At 40.2% G+C, this 22,255-nt stretch overlaps 1 protein-coding gene across 3 annotated transcripts in view; it reads left to right on the plus strand.

Moving 5' to 3' along the window:
- The first annotated feature begins 20,422 nt into the window (after nucleotides 1–20,422).
- FGF10 (fibroblast growth factor 10) overlaps nucleotides 20,423–22,255 on the plus strand; it is a 65,509-nt gene continuing 63,676 nt past the window's right edge. The window contains exons 1-3 of one of the 3 annotated variants that reach the window (XM_065662977.1): nucleotides 20,423–20,969; nucleotides 21,087–21,161; nucleotides 21,274–21,837. In XM_065662977.1, coding sequence (XP_065519049.1) covers nucleotides 21,501–21,837 — 337 coding nt within the window. In that variant the 5' untranslated portion in view covers nucleotides 20,423–20,969; nucleotides 21,087–21,161; nucleotides 21,274–21,500. Of the gene's footprint in view, nucleotides 20,990–21,086; nucleotides 21,838–22,255 lie in introns of all 3 variants that reach the window. The other 2 variants (XM_065662976.1, XM_065662975.1) reach the window with 2 other exon arrangements.

Consider the following 22,255-nt stretch of genomic DNA (forward strand, 5'->3'; position numbering starts at 1 on the left):
AACCAAGAGAGACTTCAGAGCCCTGGGACAATAGGATGATATTCTCATCCTTACAGTTTCAGGGCGTGATGAGGGAAGAAACAGAGAGATCAGCAGATCAACAGCTGGCTCCAAGACTGGTGTCACCAGCAGAACCTTGGGGGTTTTGATCATGGGTCTGTCTACATGACGCCAGGCCTGCTGATGACAGATGGCTAGTAAGAGAATCTTTGCACAGGAGCTATTAGGGCTCATTGCAAGAGCTTTAAACCAGATTTGAAGGGGGAAAGGATGAAACCAAGCTCACTAGAGATAAGCTTAGGGGCAGCCATGCCACTGTTAGAGGGACAGTATGCTAGCAAGGTCCTTTGGTCTGCCATCTCAGTGGAGGCAAGGTAGAGATCCACATGACACACATGTGGGATATTGATGTGCTAAAAACCACAGAAGCACCCAAAAATAGTCACATAGGAACTAGGGCTTCTCCCCACAAAAAGGTGGCAGGGTCAATAGCCCAACTGAAATATATCTACACTAATGCATGTGCAACATGCATGGGCAACAAAAAGGAGGAGATGGAATATATTGTACAGCAGGAAAACTGTGATATAGTGGCAATCAGAGAACTGTAGTGGGGTGACTCACACAACTAGAGTGCTCTCAATGGATGGCTGTAAATTCCTCAGAAGGGACAGGCAAGGAAGGAGAGGTGGTGGGAGAGCCCTGTATATCAGGCCATGTTTTGACTGTCTAGAGTTTGACAATGATGGTGAACGGATTGTTTGTGGGTAAGAATGAGGGGAAAGGCCAGCAAGGCAGATATGGTGGCAGTCTGCTATAGTCCACCCAACCAGGATGAAGGGGAAATATTCTATAAGAAGATGGGAGAAGTTTTCAACTCTCAGAGAAACAAAGGAGGTCAACTGCAGTGACCTGCTGTAGCAGTCAGCAACTGCTACCTTGGTCTTGTGGAGGCCATACTTCGGCCTTTGTAGCAGACTAATTGACACAGTCCCTTGGGAGGCAGTGCTGAAGTTCAAAGGAGTCCAGGAAGGCTGGACATTCTTCAAGAAGGAAATCTTAAAGACATGGGAGCAGGCCATCTTGACGTGCCAAAAGATGGGTCAGCAAGAAAGAAGACAGTGATGGTTGAACAGACAACTTTGGCTAGAATTCAAGGGGGAAAAAGAGAGTTTATGATCTTTGGAAGAAGGGGCAATAAACTCGGGAGAACTACAAGGATGTGAGGTTTTTCAGGGAGAAAGTAAAACTTAGATTTGACTACTGTAGAAGAAGACAATAACAAATGTTTCTATAAATACATTAACAACAAATGGATGGCTAAGGAGACTATCATTTATCAGATGCAGAGGGAAACATAGTGACAAAGGATGAGGAAAATGTTGAGGTACTTAATACCTTCTTTGCCTCAGGCTTTGATAGTAAGACCACTTGTACCCAGGCCCCTGACCTGGAAGACAGGGACAGGGAACAGGATGATATCCCCGTAATTCAAGGGGAGATCATCAACAATCTGCTACATCATGTAGGCACACACTGTCCTAAGGGGCCAGATGGGATCCAACCAAGGGTGCCAAGGGAGCTGGCAGAAGAGTTCACGAAGTCACTTTCAACTGTTTATCAGCAGTCCTGGCTAAACGAGGCGTGCCAGTGGGCTGAAGATTAGCAAATGTGGTACTGATCTACAAGATTGGCTGGAAAGAGGATCTGGGCAACTTTAGGCTTCTCAGTCTGACCTTGCTGCCAGGAAGTTTATGGAGTAGATCATTTTGAGTGCAACCACATGGCACATACAGGACAACCACATGATCAGGCCCAGTCAACCTGAGTTTATGAAAGTCAGGTCCTGCTTGACTAGCCTCATCTGCTCCTATGAGATGACTTGCTTAGAGGATGAGGGAAAGGTTGTGGATATTGTCTGCCTAGAGTTTAGCAAAGCCTTTGACATGATTTCCCACAGCATTTTCCTGGAAAAATTTCCTGCTCATGGCTTGGTAAGGTGTATGCTTCACTTTATAAAACCTGGCTGGATGACCGGGCCCAAGGAGTTCTGGTGAACGCAGTTAAATCCAGTTGATGTCCAGTCACAAGTGGTGGTTGCCAGGGCTCACACTGGGGCCAGTGATCTGGACCAGAGGATCAAGTGCACCCTCTGTAAGTCTGCAGGCAACACCAAGTTGGGCAGAAGTGTTGATCTGCTTGAGGGTGGGAAGGCTCTGCAGAGGGATTTGGTCAGGCTGGATCAATGGGCTGTGGCCAATGGTATGAGGTTCAACAAGGCAAATTGCCAGGCTCTGCACTTGAACCACAACAACCCCATGCAACGCTCCAGGCTCGGGGAAGAGTGGCTGGAAAGCTGCTAATGGAAAAAGACCTGGGGGTGCTGATTGACAGCCAGCTGAACATGAGCAGCTTATGCCCAGGTAGCCAAGAAAGCCAATAGCATCCTGGCCTGTATCAGCTATAGTGTGGCCAGCAGGGCCAGGGCACTGATAATCCCCCTGTACTGGGCACTGATGAGGCTGCACCTCAAATCCTGTGTTCAGTTCTGGGCTCCTCACTACAGGAGAGACGCTGAGGTGCTGGAGCAGGTCCAGAGAAGGGCAACATTGCTGGTGAAGGGTCTGGAGCACAAGTGTGATGAGGAACCAGCTGAGGGACCTGGGGGGGTTTAGTCTGGAGAAGAAAAGGCTCAGGGGGAACCCTATTACTCTCTGCAACTGCCTGAAGGAGGCTGCAGTGAGATGGGGGTGAGTATCTTCTCCCAAGTAACAAAGTACGAGAGAAAAAGTAAATGGTCTCAAGTTGCACCAGAGGAAGTTAAAATTGGATATTAGGAAATATTTCTTCACAGAGAAGGTTGTCAAGCATTGGAACAGGCTGCACAGGGAAGCGATTGGGTCACCATCCCTGGAGATACTCAAAAGACCTGTAGATGTGGGGCATATAGCAACACGGTTTAGTGTTGGACTTGGCAGTGTTATGTTAACATTTAGACTTGATGATCTTAAAGGCCATCCTTGGGTTTTCCAACCTGAACAATTCTATGGTTCTACAATTGCTAAAGCAATATAAAATACTAGAATGCTTTAGATTATCAAAGAAAATGTTTGCTTATGCCAGTAAAGAGAAACATGTGCTTTGCATGGCTTAATCAATAAATTCCCCCCACTGAAACATATTAGACTTCTGCTTTGCACAGGTATATATTGACACGTAACAATGCATATGAAATACATTCATTTGCTCCTCTAAATATGGAGTTAAAAAGGCTTAAGATTTGCAAAAATGTAACAGTGAGTGAAATTTCACCCACTTTTATTGTTTGTTGAACAGAATGAATTGTTTGGCACTGCATAAGACTAAACATGAAAACAAATACTACCTCTCAGACCCTACAGTATAGAAGACAGGCTCTGAGATGACAGGATGTACTGGAAAGCCTTGAAACACAGTCATTAATTATCATCATTGTTAAAAGCAAGCCTTTAGAAAGAACTTGAGTCCAACCGAGGACAGGAAGACACTGTAGCATAAGGAGCTCAGAGAAAGAGAAGTGAGATGAATTATCTTTAGAAGCTCAGCCACAGCAGCATTTTGGCACAAGAGTCTATAGATACAGATATGGGCAACACAACTTTGCCCTATAGCTAAAATAAAAATAATTTCTATATTGTGTAAAACAGAGGAATTAGCTATATCACAGGCATTATAATTAGATTATGAATCTTTCAGTTGAAAGCCCCTGAAGACCTAATCTATTGTGAAAAATTATTACTGCCTTGGTGACTTTGAAACAGATTTCATCTGCCACTGTTTTCCCCTGTTTCTGTGTACTTTGTGTGGATGTTCCCTGAGAAAATTTTCATTGATCTAGAACTGTAAGTTTTAGATACAGCTTGCAAGACCCTATATTATGGTGTTCACAAATCACAAGTCTTCCCCCGCCCCAGCTAAGTTTTCTTGGGATTAAAAAAAAATAGAGTGCAAAGAGGAAAACAAATACCTCTGAAGCAAAACTAACCCCACCAGGTCTAGATGCCTGGTCACCCAGCTCAGAAAGCTAATGTCTGATACACAGGTACTGACACACCACCAGCAAACTTTGTTTCCACAGAAACACATGCAAAACAAACCAATCAAGAATATTCTGCATCTAGCTAAAATGTTAAAAATAAACGAAGTTATGTCAATATAACGGTTTGGCAGCCACTATAAAGTTACTGTAACTATCTCAAAATCACTGCTCTGTTAAGAAGCCCTAATATAAAAGTGCTGTATAGTTAGATGATTTTCTTTCAGTGAACAAGTACATTCCATCAGTAAAAAGACACACTTTGTTATCTACTTATTACAAGTGGTATTATGTAAAGTTTTTTGAGCTTCAACTATGACACAGTATTCAGCTGAGTTAGACACAAACATTAAATACATACCCATGATACTCTCTTTTTTCATGTCAGGACTTGGACTGTTTGATTATTTATTTTTCAAAAACACTTTTTTTTTTTTTCCTGAGCGAAATTGTATTCTGTAAGAATAGCTATTTTTTTAAACATACCTGCAGTATTTTCAAAAAGACCAGCAGGTTTTACATTGAAAAGTGCAAAAGCAAACTGTCAACGCTATAGTCTGATGAGATGTTTTTACCTTTGTAAAAAAATATACAAATGGTGGCAGCATGCTGTGTGTTTTCCAGTGCAATCATCCTAACTTTAGACCTACCAACAGAAAGAAAATTGCAGTTTGAAAGACAGTTGATAGGAAATGTGGGAATGGAGACATGGCAGATGCTTTGCAGAGCTCCCTTTCTGCCCTTAGTTGCTTATTTCAAGCTTTCTAGAAAGGAAATGCTATGAGGTAGCAACCCAGAGAATGTTTTCACACTTTTTTCAATTTTCTGTTTAAATGCGTATTAGTATCTTACCTTGTTGCTGTATTGTAATTTAGAACATTTTATTTTACCTACCATATTTTATTTGTTATGGTGGGCTGGTGTGATTGGGAATTCACCCCCACTGGGTGAGTCTTTGCTTACAGAGACCTAGGAGAGGCAAGATACCTTGAATACACTGATAGAGCTATTTATGCAGATCACATCAGTTAATTCAGAAGACTCATCATATCCCTGCAGAGCTCAGGGCTTGATGAAAAGGTATTCCCATTTGTTAAGCTCATACCTTTAATGCCTAAATAGTAAGAATGTTTCCAAAGGAAACTAGCACCATAGAATGAAATACGGGGGGTAGAAATACACCCCACACAGACAGCTAACCCACCAGCTCAAAACTGATTAGCCGCCTAAGGCCACTGAGAGCCTATGCACAGGATGTTTTCCTAAAGAGAGGAGGGGCTAGCTTGACCTTTTAATTTATAAAGGGAAACCACACACCCAGGTATTGCAGCTCTGCTCACTAGGAGCAATTAGGACATAATCTGGGATGTTTATTTTGTTGGGTTCAGAGGTCTATGCTGAAAGATCAAAAAAGACTTATAGTCACTCAGTAAGCTCCATGCACCTGATGTTTTTCAACTGGCTTTTGTGTTGGTACTGTCTAGTTATTTGTTTGCTTGGAAAGAAAAAAATAGTCACTTTAAGTAGGAAATCCCACTTGGGCTACAACAATGCAAATTGCCCCTTCATGTTAAAGCTGGATTTTAAAGGAAAAGAAACTTGAAAGGAAACCTGTGCCTGTACAATGAACAGCAACCATTCAGTTAAAGGTGTATTCTTAAAATTAATACAGCCAATCATTTCTAGACAAATCTATTTTTATTAATACTTCGTGATTTAAGATTTTGTTATAAACAAACTTATTAAAGAGAATGATCTAGTATATTTTAAACTAGTACCAGGCTTCAGAGGCTTGAACAATTCTCTTTGTCATCTATAAATGCTTATAGAAGAAAACATTTGGTTATCGCTTACAACAGGCTCTTTAGGCTACTCTTCTGAGCAACAGTGACACCAATGTTACAGCAAATGTTACACAATTACCTCTGCAATTTTCCCCAGATGAAATAATCAAGCTGTCACAGCTCTTCTGACCCAAACTGTGCCAGCATGGCAAAGAAAGTTGGGCAGTAATTCAAACAAGCAGTAAAAAAAGATGTTTCTCAGGCTGTCAGCACAGAACCAATAGTGAGAATCACAGAATATGCTGTGGTGTTCCCAACCTTTGGTATCTTGAATGTCTTCAAAGATTTATAGGTGCAGTCCTAAAAGTGTTGCCTATTAATGTGGTCTCAGGTTTCTTTAAAACAGACCTGCACTGAAGATGTGCACAGTATACCCTTTGGCCATGGTACTGATTCAAGGATAAATCTGACTGTAACAGCTGAAGTTTTTTGTTTGTTTGCTGGCTTGTTTGTTTTTAATGGTGGTGAAATACAGTACATAAACAATGATTGCTTGTGTCATCCACCAAGGAAATGTAGGTTCCTCTGTGGGACAAGGCCTATCATTTATTATGTGGATATGCAACATTTAACATATTATGTCTTGGATAATTGTCAAGCAAGAAAGAGATTCTTCCACTTTACTAAAGTGCTTGGTAGTTGATCTGTCATCAAGTACCCACAAGAGAGAAGGAGGGTAAAAATAGCCATTCTTCACAACAAATTCCCTTCTAAATCTTTCAGATTCTCTGTCAATGCCTTTTCTGTGGCTACTGTTCTTGCAGCTCCAGGGGGACCTTGGCCAACAGCATGGACAGCCATACAGTGGAAACCGAAATCTTGAGATTGGCACAGTAAGATGTCAAAACTCGCCAACAGAGTTACACTGCTGCAATGACTAACAACAGGCTAGGATACTGCAATCGGGTTGCTACACTTGCAAAGGCTTGTATTCAACCTCAGATTAACATTCTGTTAGCCTGAGACAGAAAACGCTGATATTAATGGAGGCTTTCTCCCTGTTGATGTGACAAACCTTTGGCTCAGGAATTGTAAACAGCCTTATACGTGTGAGTAGGTTTTCTTTCAATGTGAGAACTTAACTTACATCATAAAGGTTGTGACAGCAGCACCTACCCGGGACACACTGGGATATGACAGACAGAAATATTAGAAAGTAATTAATACAGAGTACTATTTTTCTTAATGTCATGGTTTAAACCCAACCACAAACCTCGTTCACTCACTCCGCCCGCTTCTTGCCCTCCCCCTGAAGTGAAGTTTTTTCCTAATGTTTGCTGACATTTAACCTTACATCAACAAGAAACTTTAAATACAAAATTGGCTGTTCAGCTTTGTTTCCGGTATTTAGAGGTTTTGTCCCTACAGTTTCAATGGCAAGAAAATAAAAACCAACCCTAATATCTCAGCCTCCCAGAACAACCCATAAGCCTACGCATATCCATCTATTTTTTTCTTTTTTTCTTCACAAAAATGAATCAAGTATGTTTTTCTAAAGGAAATGGCATATGAAAAATTTGGCACTGTAAATTCTGATTCACTGCAACATCATCTTCTTCAATTCCATTCTAACACAAAGACCAGTTATGTAGAAATGTCAGCCTTCATTTTATATGGCATATTTTCCACAGCTTTGACACTCTGAGACAAAAGTTACAACAGAATCAGTTCTTCTATCTTTAGCTTCGATAAAAAAACAACAGCATTCTATAAGGTTCACAAAACTAATTTTTTCTTTCACGAAAGCTAAAAGCTAATTGTTATAGCACAAACTGTAAAGAGAGAGAAAAATCTGTTTCTGAATGCATCTGCTGGTTATGAAAACAAATTAAGCTGAGTTTTTGTTCTTTTTAACTGACGGAAAAGTTTAAAATCTCAAAAATACAGTAAAAGCAGAAAATAAAATATGGAGGTTTCAACATTTCATCCAAAAATAAATGTCCTCAACTTAGGCACCAATTGCTTCACTTTTATATAACTGGAACATATTTTCTTTGTTTCCATTTTGACTTTTTGGGAGTAAGACTATTGTACAGATTCATGAACTTCTAGTCCATAAGTTAGCGGTTGTCATTCCCAGAGCTTGCTCCTCCTCACAGTGTTGACTTGATTCCACTGTTGGAGGCTTCTGGAAAGTTACTTTCAATCACAAGTTATTGTACTAGCCACAGGAATTACATGGAAGATAGATACAGGAAACAGGAACTTTCAGTAGCATAAGTTAGAATGCAAGATGGATCTGATAGTCATAATAGTTATTCTTGGTTCTAGTGTTTATGAAAAAAAGTAAAATCTTTATCAGTAACGGATGTAAATTTTATTCCATATTTTAAGGAAAGCCTACCACATACAAAGCTACAGAGCTACAAAGCTGGTAGTAATTTAAAAAAGAAAGGCAAGATGCAATTGAGAAATAGAAAAACACATTTAATGGTTTATTTCTTAAATTTTTAAACTACATCAGATGAGAAAAAAAGCAAATGAACAAATAAGAATAAAATCTTATTTTGTCAGCTATTTTACAATCCAAAGTAACTGGACATGATATGGGTAGAAAGAATTTGCTGCATAGATGGAGTATTCTGGAGATATGGCTCTCATGTCTGCTACTGACCCTTCTGGGTTGTTTTCAGCAAGCCATTTCCACAGGTTGTACCTCAATTTCACAGTATGTAATGTGGATTTCCTCTGAAAAGCATTTTGAGATCTCTTTGTTAAATTGTCTTGTTTTCATACTTGACTGTGATTATATCCTTTTTGAAGGCAAAATATAGTTTGGCCATGTGGGATATCATTTATCCCACAGTAGTATCCTTGGACAAATAATGTTAACCCAGGGCTATCTGCAATATTCAAACTGGGATTTAGGGCAGACTTATGAATCTAATCAACTGAACTTTTTAAAACCTTTTCTCAGAGATTGTTTAAAGTTCACAGGGTCCTCAGGTTTCAACAAAGGTACACTGGCACTTAAAGATCAACTTCTAGTGTGTAAAAAAGCACCTAAGCAACTAAAACTAGACAGGATTAGGCAAATCTGCACACTAGGGCGTACTTTGTATCATGGTATAAGCACATGTCCAGCTGGAATCCTGAAAATAAATCTCCTTATTTCCATGAGGGGTTCAATCCAGTGGGTGTTAAGAATCATGACTGTGTGAAAAGAGACTTTTATCTCAGTGCCTGGTTGCACTGCTGTTCATTTAGTTTGCATTAGGCAGTCATAAAATGAATAAACATGGAACAATGAGTAGACCATATGTATTTTCAAGAGGAAAGTTTTAACCCTGGGCCACACTTGGTGTTTTTCTGGACACAAGTGCATGCAAAGTGGAAAAACAACATTAGAATTGAGTAGGAAGAAGAGAGATTATTTCACCAAACATGCCTCAAGCACCTTCTTGGACTAGAGATGTGGACCTAAATCCTCTTCAGGCAGAAAGATTTGAAACAAAAAGTCCCATCACATTAGTAATAATCTGTGGTTGAAAAGCAAACACTACTTGTGCTTTCACCTCTGTTTCAAGATACTGATTACTACTTCATTTGAGCAGTGTCTGTAAATTCAAAGGAGAAGAAGGCATCTTTCTCTAGTACAGAAACAGGTCCACAGTGTAGTAACCAGGTCAGAATGTTTTCTCTTAGGTACACAAACAACAGTGTAAGTGCATCAGGCTGTAGCTTCCTCTAGAGGAGCCAAGCATACTTGGGTATTGTGATTATGAACATCATAGTACTGAAACCCTTTATTATTAGCATATTCTCATGGTAGTTGTATTGCACAGAAACAAGAGCTCATTTGTAGACATCATGATGTGTCCAGACACACAGCAATTTTTGGCAGTTCTTACAGTCTTTCAGTTCAGATTTCAACTTTTTAATTCATACATTTTCTCATTAAAATGCATAGGAAGAATGATTTAGGTACCTTACAGTTACCAGTAAGAAATTACATTCTGACAGTCATCAGGAGTAATCAGCAGCTAATCTGACATGAGTCAAACAGTGCCCATGTCTTGTTCAGGTCCTCAGTATTTTAACCCACTTTCATATTTATTACAGCTAATTTCAAGAATGTAGGAAAAAGCTGTTGATGGAAGGGGTGGGGAGTGAAGGTGTGTGTATGCACATTCAGTCAGGATTTTTGGCTGCATAAATTACAACTTCCTGAATTTTTATTATTGAATTATTTGATTGAATGATGACTATTTGAGCATATTATTCTTGTTATGATCCCCTGTTTCTCTTATCTTTTATCTATACGGAAAATACCACAAAATCTGACTCCATAAAACACAAAGGCAAGACTACTTCAAACTGATGGAGTATTTACACAGATAAATTTTTGAGACAATTTAAAACCAGCAGGAGCTGTATGAGTAAGCAGGCTGAAGAATTGGTCCAGGACCATTGACAGAATCTGGGTTGTTAACATAGCCTTGAGTAAGAGTGATGAAAAACCAGTGTCATGACAGAAGAAGTCCTTCTGAGTCAGACAGCTTCTCCTGACTTTTCACCCTCCTTTCTGTGCAGGTTGTTAAGGTTCCTTCCTCTAACTCAGCACCAGAGAAGTAAAATGAACTCTGACTATTCTCTGCTACCATCATTCCCAGGTAAATACCTTAGTGCCCCAAGCCATGCACACGTAGCCCCTACTTACCACTACCTTAGCAGACCAATATCCAAGATAGTGGAACCAGGGTATCTGAAGAGGTCTGTTTTTTTTCTCAGCTGTAAGGATGCATTCTTCAGAATAATTGGTTACAACTGTTCACTTAACAAAGTTATTCATATGTTACAGTAATGCACTAGTAAGTCTTGAAGACTTTAAATTTTGTTCACTTGTCTTTCTAAATTAAAATCACCCAACAATTATTTAAAAAATACCCAACAGTATGTAAAGCAAAAGTCATTTTCAATCTAGGGAAAATTTATATCTCAGGATTTTTAATGGATTGTTAGCATTCTTTTCTTTTTCTTTTTTTTCTCTTACAAGACAGCAAACCCTCTATATGAGTGCATAGCACAGCTAAAAACCCCCAAGGATTATAAATAAAAGTAAAAGCTTTTTGATGCTATGCTTTTGATTTCTTGCCTTCAGATGGGACCAAATAATCACACTTTATGACAGGTATTCAGTGAATCGTGTAAAACAAACTGTTAAATGAAACTCTAGTAGATGTGTGCACATAACACAAATATACTATGCTGGAAAAAATATAGGAAGAATAATTACCTCCTTAGTCTACACCGGGAATTTCCAGGGAATTTCTAGAATTGCCACACCCTGATGTATTTTCTGCAGTTTGGTCAGCACAGGAAAACCACATAGAATCTGTTGGAGTCAGCTGCCCAGAATCAACTGAAATTTGAGTCCTGTTTATTCTCTAAGTTTTGCAGAAATAGAGTTTTAGAGAGGATCCTCATAAAAAGAAATGGAAAATAAATTATTGTGAAAGGATGAGAGAGCATGCTCAGTTCTTGCTTATGCTGTATTTTCACAGGAGATGTCATGTAGAAATACAAACATTTTGTTGAGCTTTCAATCAAGATCTATTTGTTTCCTTCAAAATCACAAAAGCTATAGGAAAAGAACCCACCACTGATCCCTGCATCAGATCATGTCCAGGTGCAACAAGTCAACAAATTTCTTCCTAATTTACTTTTGAAACTTTTCATTAAAAAGTTCATACACCTACTGGTTGCTTGTAATGCTCATTAAAAGCACTGAACATTCTGTCCATAATAATGGCCTTCTCTTGAGAGGATACATAACAGCTGCTTTGGTACCATTCTTTCTAGTTACGAAAATGTTAGTATCTTTCAGACTTGCAAAAGTGCCATGCAAAAATAGGGATTTATTCTCATATTTTGGGCAGTTTTAAATCCCTTAAGAATCTTGTTAATCTCACTCCTGACACCCAGATTTCTGTAAGAAGAATTCCACACCTGAGGAACGTTTTATAGGCCAGCTGGAAGTCTGTGCAGGAAAAATTGAATAAATCTGCCCTAACAGTACTTAAACACACATGCAGGTTTGAACATATGTGCTGTCATACTGAAATTTATTGGAAGATCCGGGTGCTTAATCAAAGGTGTAAGAAATTGTCTGAATACCTGGCAAAAGGCTGGAAGTTTTCTAGGGCCAAGCACAGTTTTGCTTGAAGATTGCTAGTAGAATAATTAGAGGGTCTTATTTATGGATAGTGATTTCTATGTCATGATTTGGTGAGCTGACTTATGTTTAGTTCCCTCAATCTCTCTTCAAAGACTTGCACATTTGCTCCTGTTGTAGAGGACAATACTTTCTACACATTAGCTGATACTGATTGAGTTGCTTTTGTCAGAAACCCAGGATGCACATAGTCATTCTTAGTGCCAGGCTGCTCTCTACTCCCAGTTCTACACCATGTTCAGAAACAAGATCTACACATCAGCCATCAATCAAAAAGCTTGGTAGACAACATCCCAGCCTTCACTTCTCTGCAGATGTTCCATGTTGGGAATAGGATAGGCTGTTTTCAGGGTCCACAGTACTGTGCATTTCTAAACAGATCTTCAATGCTAAGTTCCCATTTTGAAGAATACATGGCTTCTCCGTATCTCCCGTTTGAGGATAATAACCAACTGCAAGAGAATGAAAGGACATTTCTTCTGAAGGTCATCAGGGAGAAACTTGTCCAATGGAGATGTGCATAAGCTCCCAGACTTAGTCTTCTGGAAAAGAACCTTTTACAGCAAAGCGGAGAGGGAAAAAGAGCTTTATTTCCCTCACCCCCATCTCCTCAGAGAGCAGACTTGTGGTGGCGTATCTGATTATGTGATGTCTTGACAAATTTGAATGCATGTCCACAATGTCACCAGGAAGACTGGTGATTAAATTGAATGGTCTCGGTTAATGTATTATTTATAAATGCTTTATAAATTTTTTTCTGACTAATTGACATTAAGTGACCATGAATCTAACTAGCTGTCTCTCAGGCCTATAGAAATCTTTTGTAGGGAGCGCTCACCTACCACTTTACTTACTAACTAAATAACTAAATAACTAACTAACTAGGTAACTGGCTAAATAAATAAAAAATAAAATTGTTAATTAGTTGAAACGTTTTCTGCTTTTTGGTGCATGCCTGACACAAGCACCAGCAAGCAAAGCTGCCTTGGGGCAGACTGAAGTAAGGGTTACCATTGTTTGTTTAAATTGCTTGTACAACAGACTAACAGAAATCCGAAAGACATGAAAGCGCTAACATTGAATGTTTCAGAAATTAACCAAGTATTTTTACCCCTGTATCATTTATGGATATTGTAGGTTCGCCTGTCTAGTCAGCCCTTTCATATGCTCTTAGGCAGCATTTTTCATTAAGTAGTGCTTTTCCACAGGCAACAGTCAATATTTGCCACAAGTAAGTAACTTGCTCTTTGTTGTTTGTATTTCTATAATTCGGATATCCTTTTCCCAGTCATTACATCAGCATGGTAACTTGGTGATTCAGGGCTGGAAGGAGTACCAGAGGCAAGGTAGAGTCACAACCAGAATAGAAGAGAAAGAAATGGAGGTGTCCCGCTTTCTTTGGCTTCCTCCCTCCATTCTTTGGGTGCAAGAAGCTTTTGTATGCTTTAGAAAACTGCTCAGGATGAACTTATACCAGACATATATTAGCTTCTACTGCTTGTTATTGTCTGTAATGTCTCTTGGTTTAGCAAATTCCAGCCTGGTTTAGGGAGTACATATGCCTGAGCTGAACTGAAAAAAAAACTTCAGCATGCTTTTTTAGCATTTAGAAATACAAAGGAAGGTATTTTACCAATTACTGGCATGCAAAAAAACACGTATGTAATTTTCAAAGTTTCTTGCCTTTAACTATACATGTAGGATACATGAAATGTGATGTTAAGTTTACTGATTCTGGCATTTAGGAGCTAACCATTATAATCAGTAACTGGCAACATGGTTAAAATCTGCAGTAATTTGTATCTGTGTGGCCAGTTGTTGCCCATATGCTGTGAAGAAAAATAATCTCTTTTAAGCTTCACAGAATAGATGACTGCTCTTCAGAGCGTTGCTTAAACCTTTAACATGCTGTAAACATTTTAAATAATGCTAGAAAGAAGATACCATATTGTTATACTTTGTCTCTGTGTTCTGATCTTAATAAAAAGCTAAACAATCTGCTAATAAATATAGAACAAATTAAGTTGCATTTCCAAAGCCATAATCAGCAGCTGGAGAGTACCCTATAACAGAAGAAAATCATCTTTTAAAAGATCACAACTCAGAAATAAGCTGACTTTGAGGGACTCATTCTCTGAAACAGAGCCTACAACAGCAGTGGAGCCTGGCTTTTCTTTCTGAAATCCGGAACTAAATAATAAGAAGGGTGTATCTAGCTAGGCAATTATATCTGAGTCATGGTGCTCTTTCTAATAACATTAGGGGTATTAGTATGCCCTAAGCTATGAAGTGCTTTGGAAAAAGTCCCATATATATGAGCTGACTCATCATTTGCATTTGTCTGCTCAGTATCTTCAGTGAGACATGTTTGTCACATACATGTGGAAAGGTGTGGTCTAGGAAAGGTACTGTCCAACTCTGCACAGCAGTTCTCTGGAAACACAGGTAGAAGGTGCCTGATAAGAGATGGTGTGTTACACATCTCCGGGATAACGTCACACTTAGGAGGGCTGATGAATGCCCAGCCAGGCCTGCAGTAGCTGACACTGCCGGCTCAGTGGAAGCCATGGCGAGATGTTCCTTGCTTCCCAGCCCTACCCCATGATTTTCTACTTGTGAAACACTCACTTCCATCACCCTTCCTCACGCTGAGAGGTGCTTACTCACAGAAGTAATTCCAGTCACTGCTACAAATTAACTGACAAAGAAGAGGCAATGTGTGAGCTCCCCCTGCAATGTGTGAGCTATTAACTAGCTCAGAGGGAGCCCAGCTGGCTACCCTGATTGCCTGTGGTGAGGCAAGCATGTTCAGCTGCTGGGCTGATGTTCCTAGCTGTCAGCTCTGTTTCAAATAGCTTCAAATAGCTCCACAAGCAATGCCTACAAGTGACTCCCTCACCCTCTTCCAGAAGCACTCAAGAAGGATAGAGCCTAGCAGCACATAGAGTTTTGGTTTGGCTTTCTTGCCTTTCTAAAAGGGATTTGGGTTGGATGCAGGAATAGTACCAGAAAGTATCTTTCACGGTACACACCCCTGCTCATAAAAAAGCTTGTATAACCTTTTTGGGGATTTTGTTTGCTACATCCCACACAAAGATCTTTTCCAGAAAATTAATAGATACAATTATGATGTTGAAGTACCACATTATCAATATTTGTGGAAAGTTTTCTCCAGGGAATGGGAGCTTCAACGTCACGAATGAGCCAACACTTTGTTCCAGCTGAAGGTTTGAAACCTGGGAATGGTTAGTGAAAATGTTTATAGTGTATCTTCAGAAGAAGCTGTATAAACAGAAAGAACAGTATACGGGAAAACAAACAAACAAAACAAAACAACAAACATTACTATCAGCATTTTTCATTACAAGTAAAACTCACAGGTGCATAGTTTTATGTGGAGGGGGGTGTACATCAGAATGCACAAAGTGCATTTGGCGTCCAGGTTACTATCCCCATAGAAAATGTAATCTTAGATGAGATTAAGTGGGGGGAAAAAAGAAAGAATCTACAAAGGCCAAACTAACACTTGCCTCTTCCTGGCAGTTTCTGACAGTTTTGTTCTCAATCACTCATATTAATAGGAGTATTTAAGTGGCCTGCATTCATGGCAGTCCTGTACGAAACGAGAAAGAAAAACAAATGCTCTAAGATTAAAGTAACTCCTTGAAAATATTGCCTTTTTAATTATGTTTGTGCCACAGAGTATGCAAAATTGGCTGCCAGCAGACCATTAGTAAACACAGTCAGTGTCCAAACTGTGCACATAGCTATTTACGGCACTGCAGCTCCATGTCTGGGGGTCTGTAGTCTCCTCTAGCTGACCTCCATAGAATGCATTCTTTTACTTATTTCTTCTTTTTTTAATAGCTCTATTTATCATACAGATATTTCAAATGTCATACATCTTTCTGTAATTTATTTTCAGACATAGCATAACTATAAACATATTCTAAGAGAATAGGCATAATTAGCATTTTAAGAAGAATAAACAATTCCCTTGTATACTTCAAGCACAGCATTCAGACAATTTTGCCAATATATCCATGAGAAACACATACTACTAAGTAATGGGGCAAATCCTGCCTGCTTCCACAATTCAAATGTGTGTTCACAAGATGACCTGTGCAGTCCTAAGAGCTGCCATATTTTGATTCTGTTTCTTAAAACACAAAATAGGGCATATTCCAGCTAATCACTACTTATCACCAGTGGCACCACTAGCCCAGCCAACTCTTCATTTTTCCACCAGGTCTCAAAGAGTGGGTACCATCTTACTCCTTCTCAGGACTAGCCTCGTCCTGGGTGGGGCTCTTGGACATTCTCACTAGTAACTATGGAAGCTGCAAGGAAGCAGCTCTGGCTGAACTACATTTTGGTCATCTCAGACTCATTTTGCGCATGTCTGTTGTTACGTCTGACCTAGAAATGCTCTGCTAAACTCTGCTAGAGTTCTTTTCCAGTTGCAGATACTGACCTGGAAAAGGACTGTGCACAGAGGAGCCAAGCACTGTGCTCCACACACCACCAAATTCCACTACAGGCACCTGAAATAGTATTCTGATTTTGTAAGCCTTATTCCAGCTTCAACTCACAGATGAGTTACAATGCCTTCAGTCTTGATCTTTGACCACTTAAGGGCTTATTTTATACCTAATTCTCTACATAAAATGAGAATAATATTAATATTTTGACACTTTCTAAATGACATGGAGGTACATGACATAGCGAATAATAGGGATAAATAAAATCATAGTGATTTTTCAGATTTCTCAGAAGAAAACAACTATAATGATTTTTTGCCTCAAGCTTCAAGACATACTTTATTCTGACAAAATGCAGTGGCCTCCAGTCCTTCCTATTGGTGGGCATTAACACCACACTGTAAAGATTTCAGTAAGGAGTGACACATCTCAAATCAAAGAGCTTGTCTCATTGCTGGCTGATGATTGTGTGTACTATGTGACACTGCCTTTTCGTACAACCAAGATTAGGGTTTTATAACACTACCATGTTCTGCAGTTCAGAACTGACATACAAATGGAGGCATACAGGCCATCACTGGCACTTGGCATTCCTCGCCTCATTCCTGGCAGGGTTGCCTCTCTTGCAGTGATATTTCTGGCCCAAATCTCTCCTCTCTTTCAATGAAATCACTGGCAAATTTCCCAACACCTTGAATAAGAACAGAATTGGGTCCCATGACCACAAGATGCATGTGCATCTCTCACCATACTGCAAGGAGCAAATGGTCATGATTGCTATCTAGAAATTCAAACTAAGGGGTGCTAACATCTGAGAGTAAGTTGATCATATTAACACTCAAAGGCGTAGACAGAACTTATTTCCAACACCAGAAAAGATAGCACCTTGCCTAAAAGAAATCATACAAGGCAAAATCTATTCCAGTGGGCAAAATCTGTTCCAACGGCCTTAAAATATTGCTTCTCTGATTCAAGTTACCTACTTGACACAAAAGAAACAAAATAAATTCCTCTTTGCCTATCAAGAAAACAAAAAACATTTACTACAAGTATAAAAAAAAAATTGTTTATTTTTCATTAAAATTTATCTGTGCATGTAATTACCCTGAATACTCTTCGGAAAGAAAATTCTTAAAATATATTTTCTATTTTTTGCACAATTTTTTAGAAAAGGGGTTTTATTATTTCATTCTGCATTGGTCAATGTAATTCAGCATTTATAAAACTGCAGTGCCAGCACCATTTCACATAATCTTAGAGTGGTAAAAAGCAAAGCAGAAACGTTGTTTTAAAAGCAGCAGGTACCATTCTTAGTCTAGGACCTGTACTGAAGGTAGTTGCTTTTCAAGCTTAGCAATGGAACAATTAATAAAGGAACCCATTAAGGTCTGATTGTTGCTGCTAAAAAGGAAGGTTGAATTTCAGTCCTTTGAAGTGACTGAGAATGATTCAGGCCTCATTACAGAGATATAATCTACATTCATACATTTATGTTAGTGATTCAAATCTATTGGGACAGATTGAATTCCGTTAAATAGTGCATCTTTCCTGTGGAACTTTTCTCAGGCTTTCTCAGGCTAACCTAAAAGGTGACCTGACAATACAAAGTAGTGGGGTATTTAGGGATTCAACTGTGCTATAAAAGAAAGGCTATACAGAAAGTAGAAAAAAGAATGAGATACAATCTAAAAAGCTATGTCAGCTTTTCATTTGGACTCTGTTTTGTAAATGCCCTCACTGTCATCACACAGGGTAAAAAAGGACTCTATGAGTTGTAGTTGTTTTAAGAACTGCACTGAATACTGCACCTGCCAGAAGCAGATTTAATATGAAACTCCAGATACGTGCGTTTTGTTCTTGACCACAAGATCAACATACAGCCAATCACAAGCTGTACAAGAAATCGGTCTAAGCAGAACTCTTCTTGAGTAAATTCATGACAGTACCTAATTTTTTAAATGGGTAGGTGTTAAATATATCTGTTTGACCCCCAAACTACCATTTTTTCCTGCCACCAGAGATCCTTAAATACCAATTCATTGTATTTTCCAGCATTTGACAGGAAAAGAAAAATTAAAGGTTTCCTCAGATGTATACTTTTAAGACATTATACCAATTATTTATGATGTAAGCGGCTGGAATCAAAGGAACTTCAGTTTTAGAAACAATGTATTGTACCCTTCATGACCTAGGCAGCAAGCAAACATTGACATTGGCTTTGTATTCACATGTTAGCTGCCTGGTATTCACCAAAAAGTAGGCTTTTGCTTTTCATTTTGTTTTGGATTTTTTTTTTTATTTATTTATTATTAGTTGCCAAAAAAGGAAAGCCTAAAATCAGATTCAGAAAAAAAAAAATAATATCTGAAATGCTTCTCAGTGAAAATACATGCAGAATACTCTGAAGTACTATAAACAACACCATAAAACATATTGATTCTAGCATTAAATTGTTTCATTTTTAAGGCTGTTTAAATGTCGCCTCCAGCAGCCGAACACATAAATTTTGGAACTGACTCTCTCCAGAATAAACACCATAACTGGAGAAAATCATTTCTAATTTTTGTTGTGAAGTTATCAATATATTTAACATCCTAATCTAATGAATCAATCTAATTTTAGAACTATTTGTTCTTTTCTTAATTTTCTGTTGTTTAAATTAAAATTTATTCCAAATGCCAAATGTAACTGCATAGGCCATTTTCCATTGCATTCCACTGAGCTGCATTATTAAACTGCCTCTATTTAAAAAAAAAAAAAAAAGGTTTTATGTACTGAGCTACTCACTGTGTTTCTGTACTACTTCATTCCTTTGCTACTCCATTCTGTTAGTGAAAGTTCCACCTACTTGCATTCCAAAACAGTTACTTTACAACACTAAATACTGAACTAAAATCTACTGGTTTGCATGCTGCCCATATCCTGTCAGTCCCTGATCCCTTATTCTGGTGTGAAAAGATCATATGGAAGATGCCTGTTACTTACTGGCAAAGTTGACAGTTCAGTGACAGGCTAGAAATACGAATCTGTCATAACACTCAGTATGTGAAATGACAAATCCATTAGGAAAGATGGAATCAAAGGGAAAAACAGCAACATATGCCCCTCCAGCAAAATAATAGCTTGAAAAATCGCTTTAAAATAGCCTTGAAAATGGAAAATTTGTTTCTTTCTGGCAAAGGAAACTGCATTAGTTTTAAAAAAATAAAAAAGACAGCAAAATATTCAGACAGATTTTATGGGGAAACCTTTGCAATCTCAATAAAGCCCCATTTGCTTTGAAGTCAGATGCATGATTCAGTAAATGACTCATGTTAGCAATTAGAAAATGGTCACTTAGGGCCTTGATTTCTTTTGAGACAAGGAGGGTGAGGGTGGGGAAAGAGACACAATAAATCTTGAGAGGCTTAAAAGGAAGAGCAGGCTAAAGTGTGAACTTTTTATTTCAGCAACGGAAGCGAGAAATCAGTGATTCATTATAGGAGGGAGAAAGACCTCCATGGAAGCTGGCAAAGAGGGAAAAGGAGCTAATTATGCCTATTCCCTTTTTACTCTCTCTGACCAGCATATAATCTGCTTTTCCAGGGTCTGCCTGTAGTATATACTTCTTTCCAACCTCTCCACCCAACCCCTCCTCCAGCGGGGGGAGGGGGAGATCTAGCAGGCAACAAGCTCCAGGTGGCTTTCTCAATCACTTCACTGCCAAAAAAATAAAATAAAATCCTCCGCTAAGAAACAAGTTTCTATTTTCGGGGGGGGGGGGGGGGGGGGCGAGGGGGGAGAGAAGGGGTGGAGGGGGAGGGAAGTCTCTCTGGAGGGGATTGGTTCAGCCTGGAGGACAGGGAAATTAGTAAAGCATGAGTCTCTAAACCATGCTGGTGGCCGGCGCTCCGAGGAGAAGGACGCTTTAGGAGCAATTAGCAGCGAGCCGAAGGCAGCGGCGGCGGCTGCCGCTGCAGCGCGAGAGGAAACGAGGGCAGCTCCCGGGGCTGCCTCCGCAGCAGGCACAGCTCGCTCCAGCTGCAAACGGGTTTCAGATGTCCCACTGCTGCTTGACCCCCTGCAAATAAGGGTTGACCACCAGAGGCACATCCCACCTCTGACTTGTAATCGCTGACATTTAGGCTACAGCTTCCAACCTGTTTACAACCCAAGGGGGCGGGGGGAGAAAGAACGGGAAGAGGGGGGAACAAGTTGGGATTTTTTCCCTCTCTCTCCCTTTCTCTCTCTAGATTTTTTTTTTTTTTTTTAATACTGTTCTGGAGAATTCAAAGCAAAACAAAGAAACTCCCTCCTTTGGGGCTGTCAGTGAGAAAGGACGTGTCGTGCAACTGGTTTGGGACTTGCAAAAGGCGAGAGGGTGGGGATCAGAAGAAGGTGCAAAGCCACAAAGTGTGAGTGCGTTTGTAAGGGGGTATGTGTGAAAAATCCCTCCTGGCACCCCTCTCCTCTCATTGTTTTTGTTGTTGTTGTTGTTATTGTTGTTCACTTTGGTGTCATCTATTTTTCAGACCTTTCTGCATCTAAGATGGTGAAGAAAGGAGTGAGGAAGAGAACAAAATAACTACTGGGAAGTCTCCAACCAGGTTGGGGAGTGTGTGTGCTTGTGGGGGGGTGGAGAGGGAAGAGAAAAAGGAAAGAGGATTAACCACAGCAAACCCCCCCCCCCCCCCCCCCGAAAAAAAAAAAATCCAACAGCTCTTTTTTCTGAGGGAGGACTCGAAGGATTAAAAGGCAGCAACTTCTGAGGCGATTTGTCCCCTGAGTTATGGATGTTGGTGCACTTACTTCAGGCCAGATCAGAGCTCAGAGGAATCTAACCAGAAGCAGCAACCACCGGCTCGCAACTTGCTTTTTACCAGGTTTTACCCTTCCAGTATGTTTCATTTGATAAGACATTTTCCAGCGCCCAGAGTTTCAGTACAATGTGCAAATGGATACTGATAAATGGTGCCTCAGCCTCTTCCCACCTGCCCTGTTGCTGCTTGCTGCTGCTCTTCTTGGTGTCTTCTGTGCCTGTCACCTGCCATGACCTCAGCCAGGACATGCTGTCCCCGGAGGCCACCAACTCTTCTTCTTCATCATCCTCCTCCTTCCCCTCGTCCTTCGCCTCTCCTTCCAGTGCGGGGAGACACGTGCGGAGCTACAATCACCTCCAAGGAGACGTGCGCAAGAGGAAGCTCTACTCTTACAACAAGTACTTTCTCAAGATCGAGAAGAACGGCAAGGTCAGCGGCACCAAGAAGGAGAACTGCCCCTTCAGTAAGTACGACTCTGCCGGTGCGCTGCCCCTCGAGCCGAGCGCCCGGCGGCGGCAGCCCCGGCCCCGCACTCCCGAGCCCCCGAGCCGGGGAGGGAAGGGAAGGGGAAGGTGACGGCACAGCGGGGTAACGGAGGGTGGGCTCCTCAGGGACAACGCTCCTCGCCTGGCCGTATCTGCAGATCTCTCCGGTTACATTTGTTCTGCAAATGGCTTCACTGAGCACAGTTTGTTTCTTTGCCTGGCAGAAATGCAAATTAGAAGGATTTGTAAGGATGTGGCGCGGAGTGTGTGTGTGTGGGGGGGGGGGGGGGAATTGTCTCCCGAATCTGAAAATCATTATCCCCTGTCATTCGAGTGTCTTGACGAGAACGCTGTATTGAAACAATGCATCGGTTTCCCCCACGCACACACACACAG

This window comes from Lathamus discolor, chromosome Z, assembly GCF_037157495.1.
Source record: "Lathamus discolor isolate bLatDis1 chromosome Z, bLatDis1.hap1, whole genome shotgun sequence".
NCBI lineage: Eukaryota > Metazoa > Chordata > Aves > Psittaciformes > Psittacidae > Lathamus > Lathamus discolor.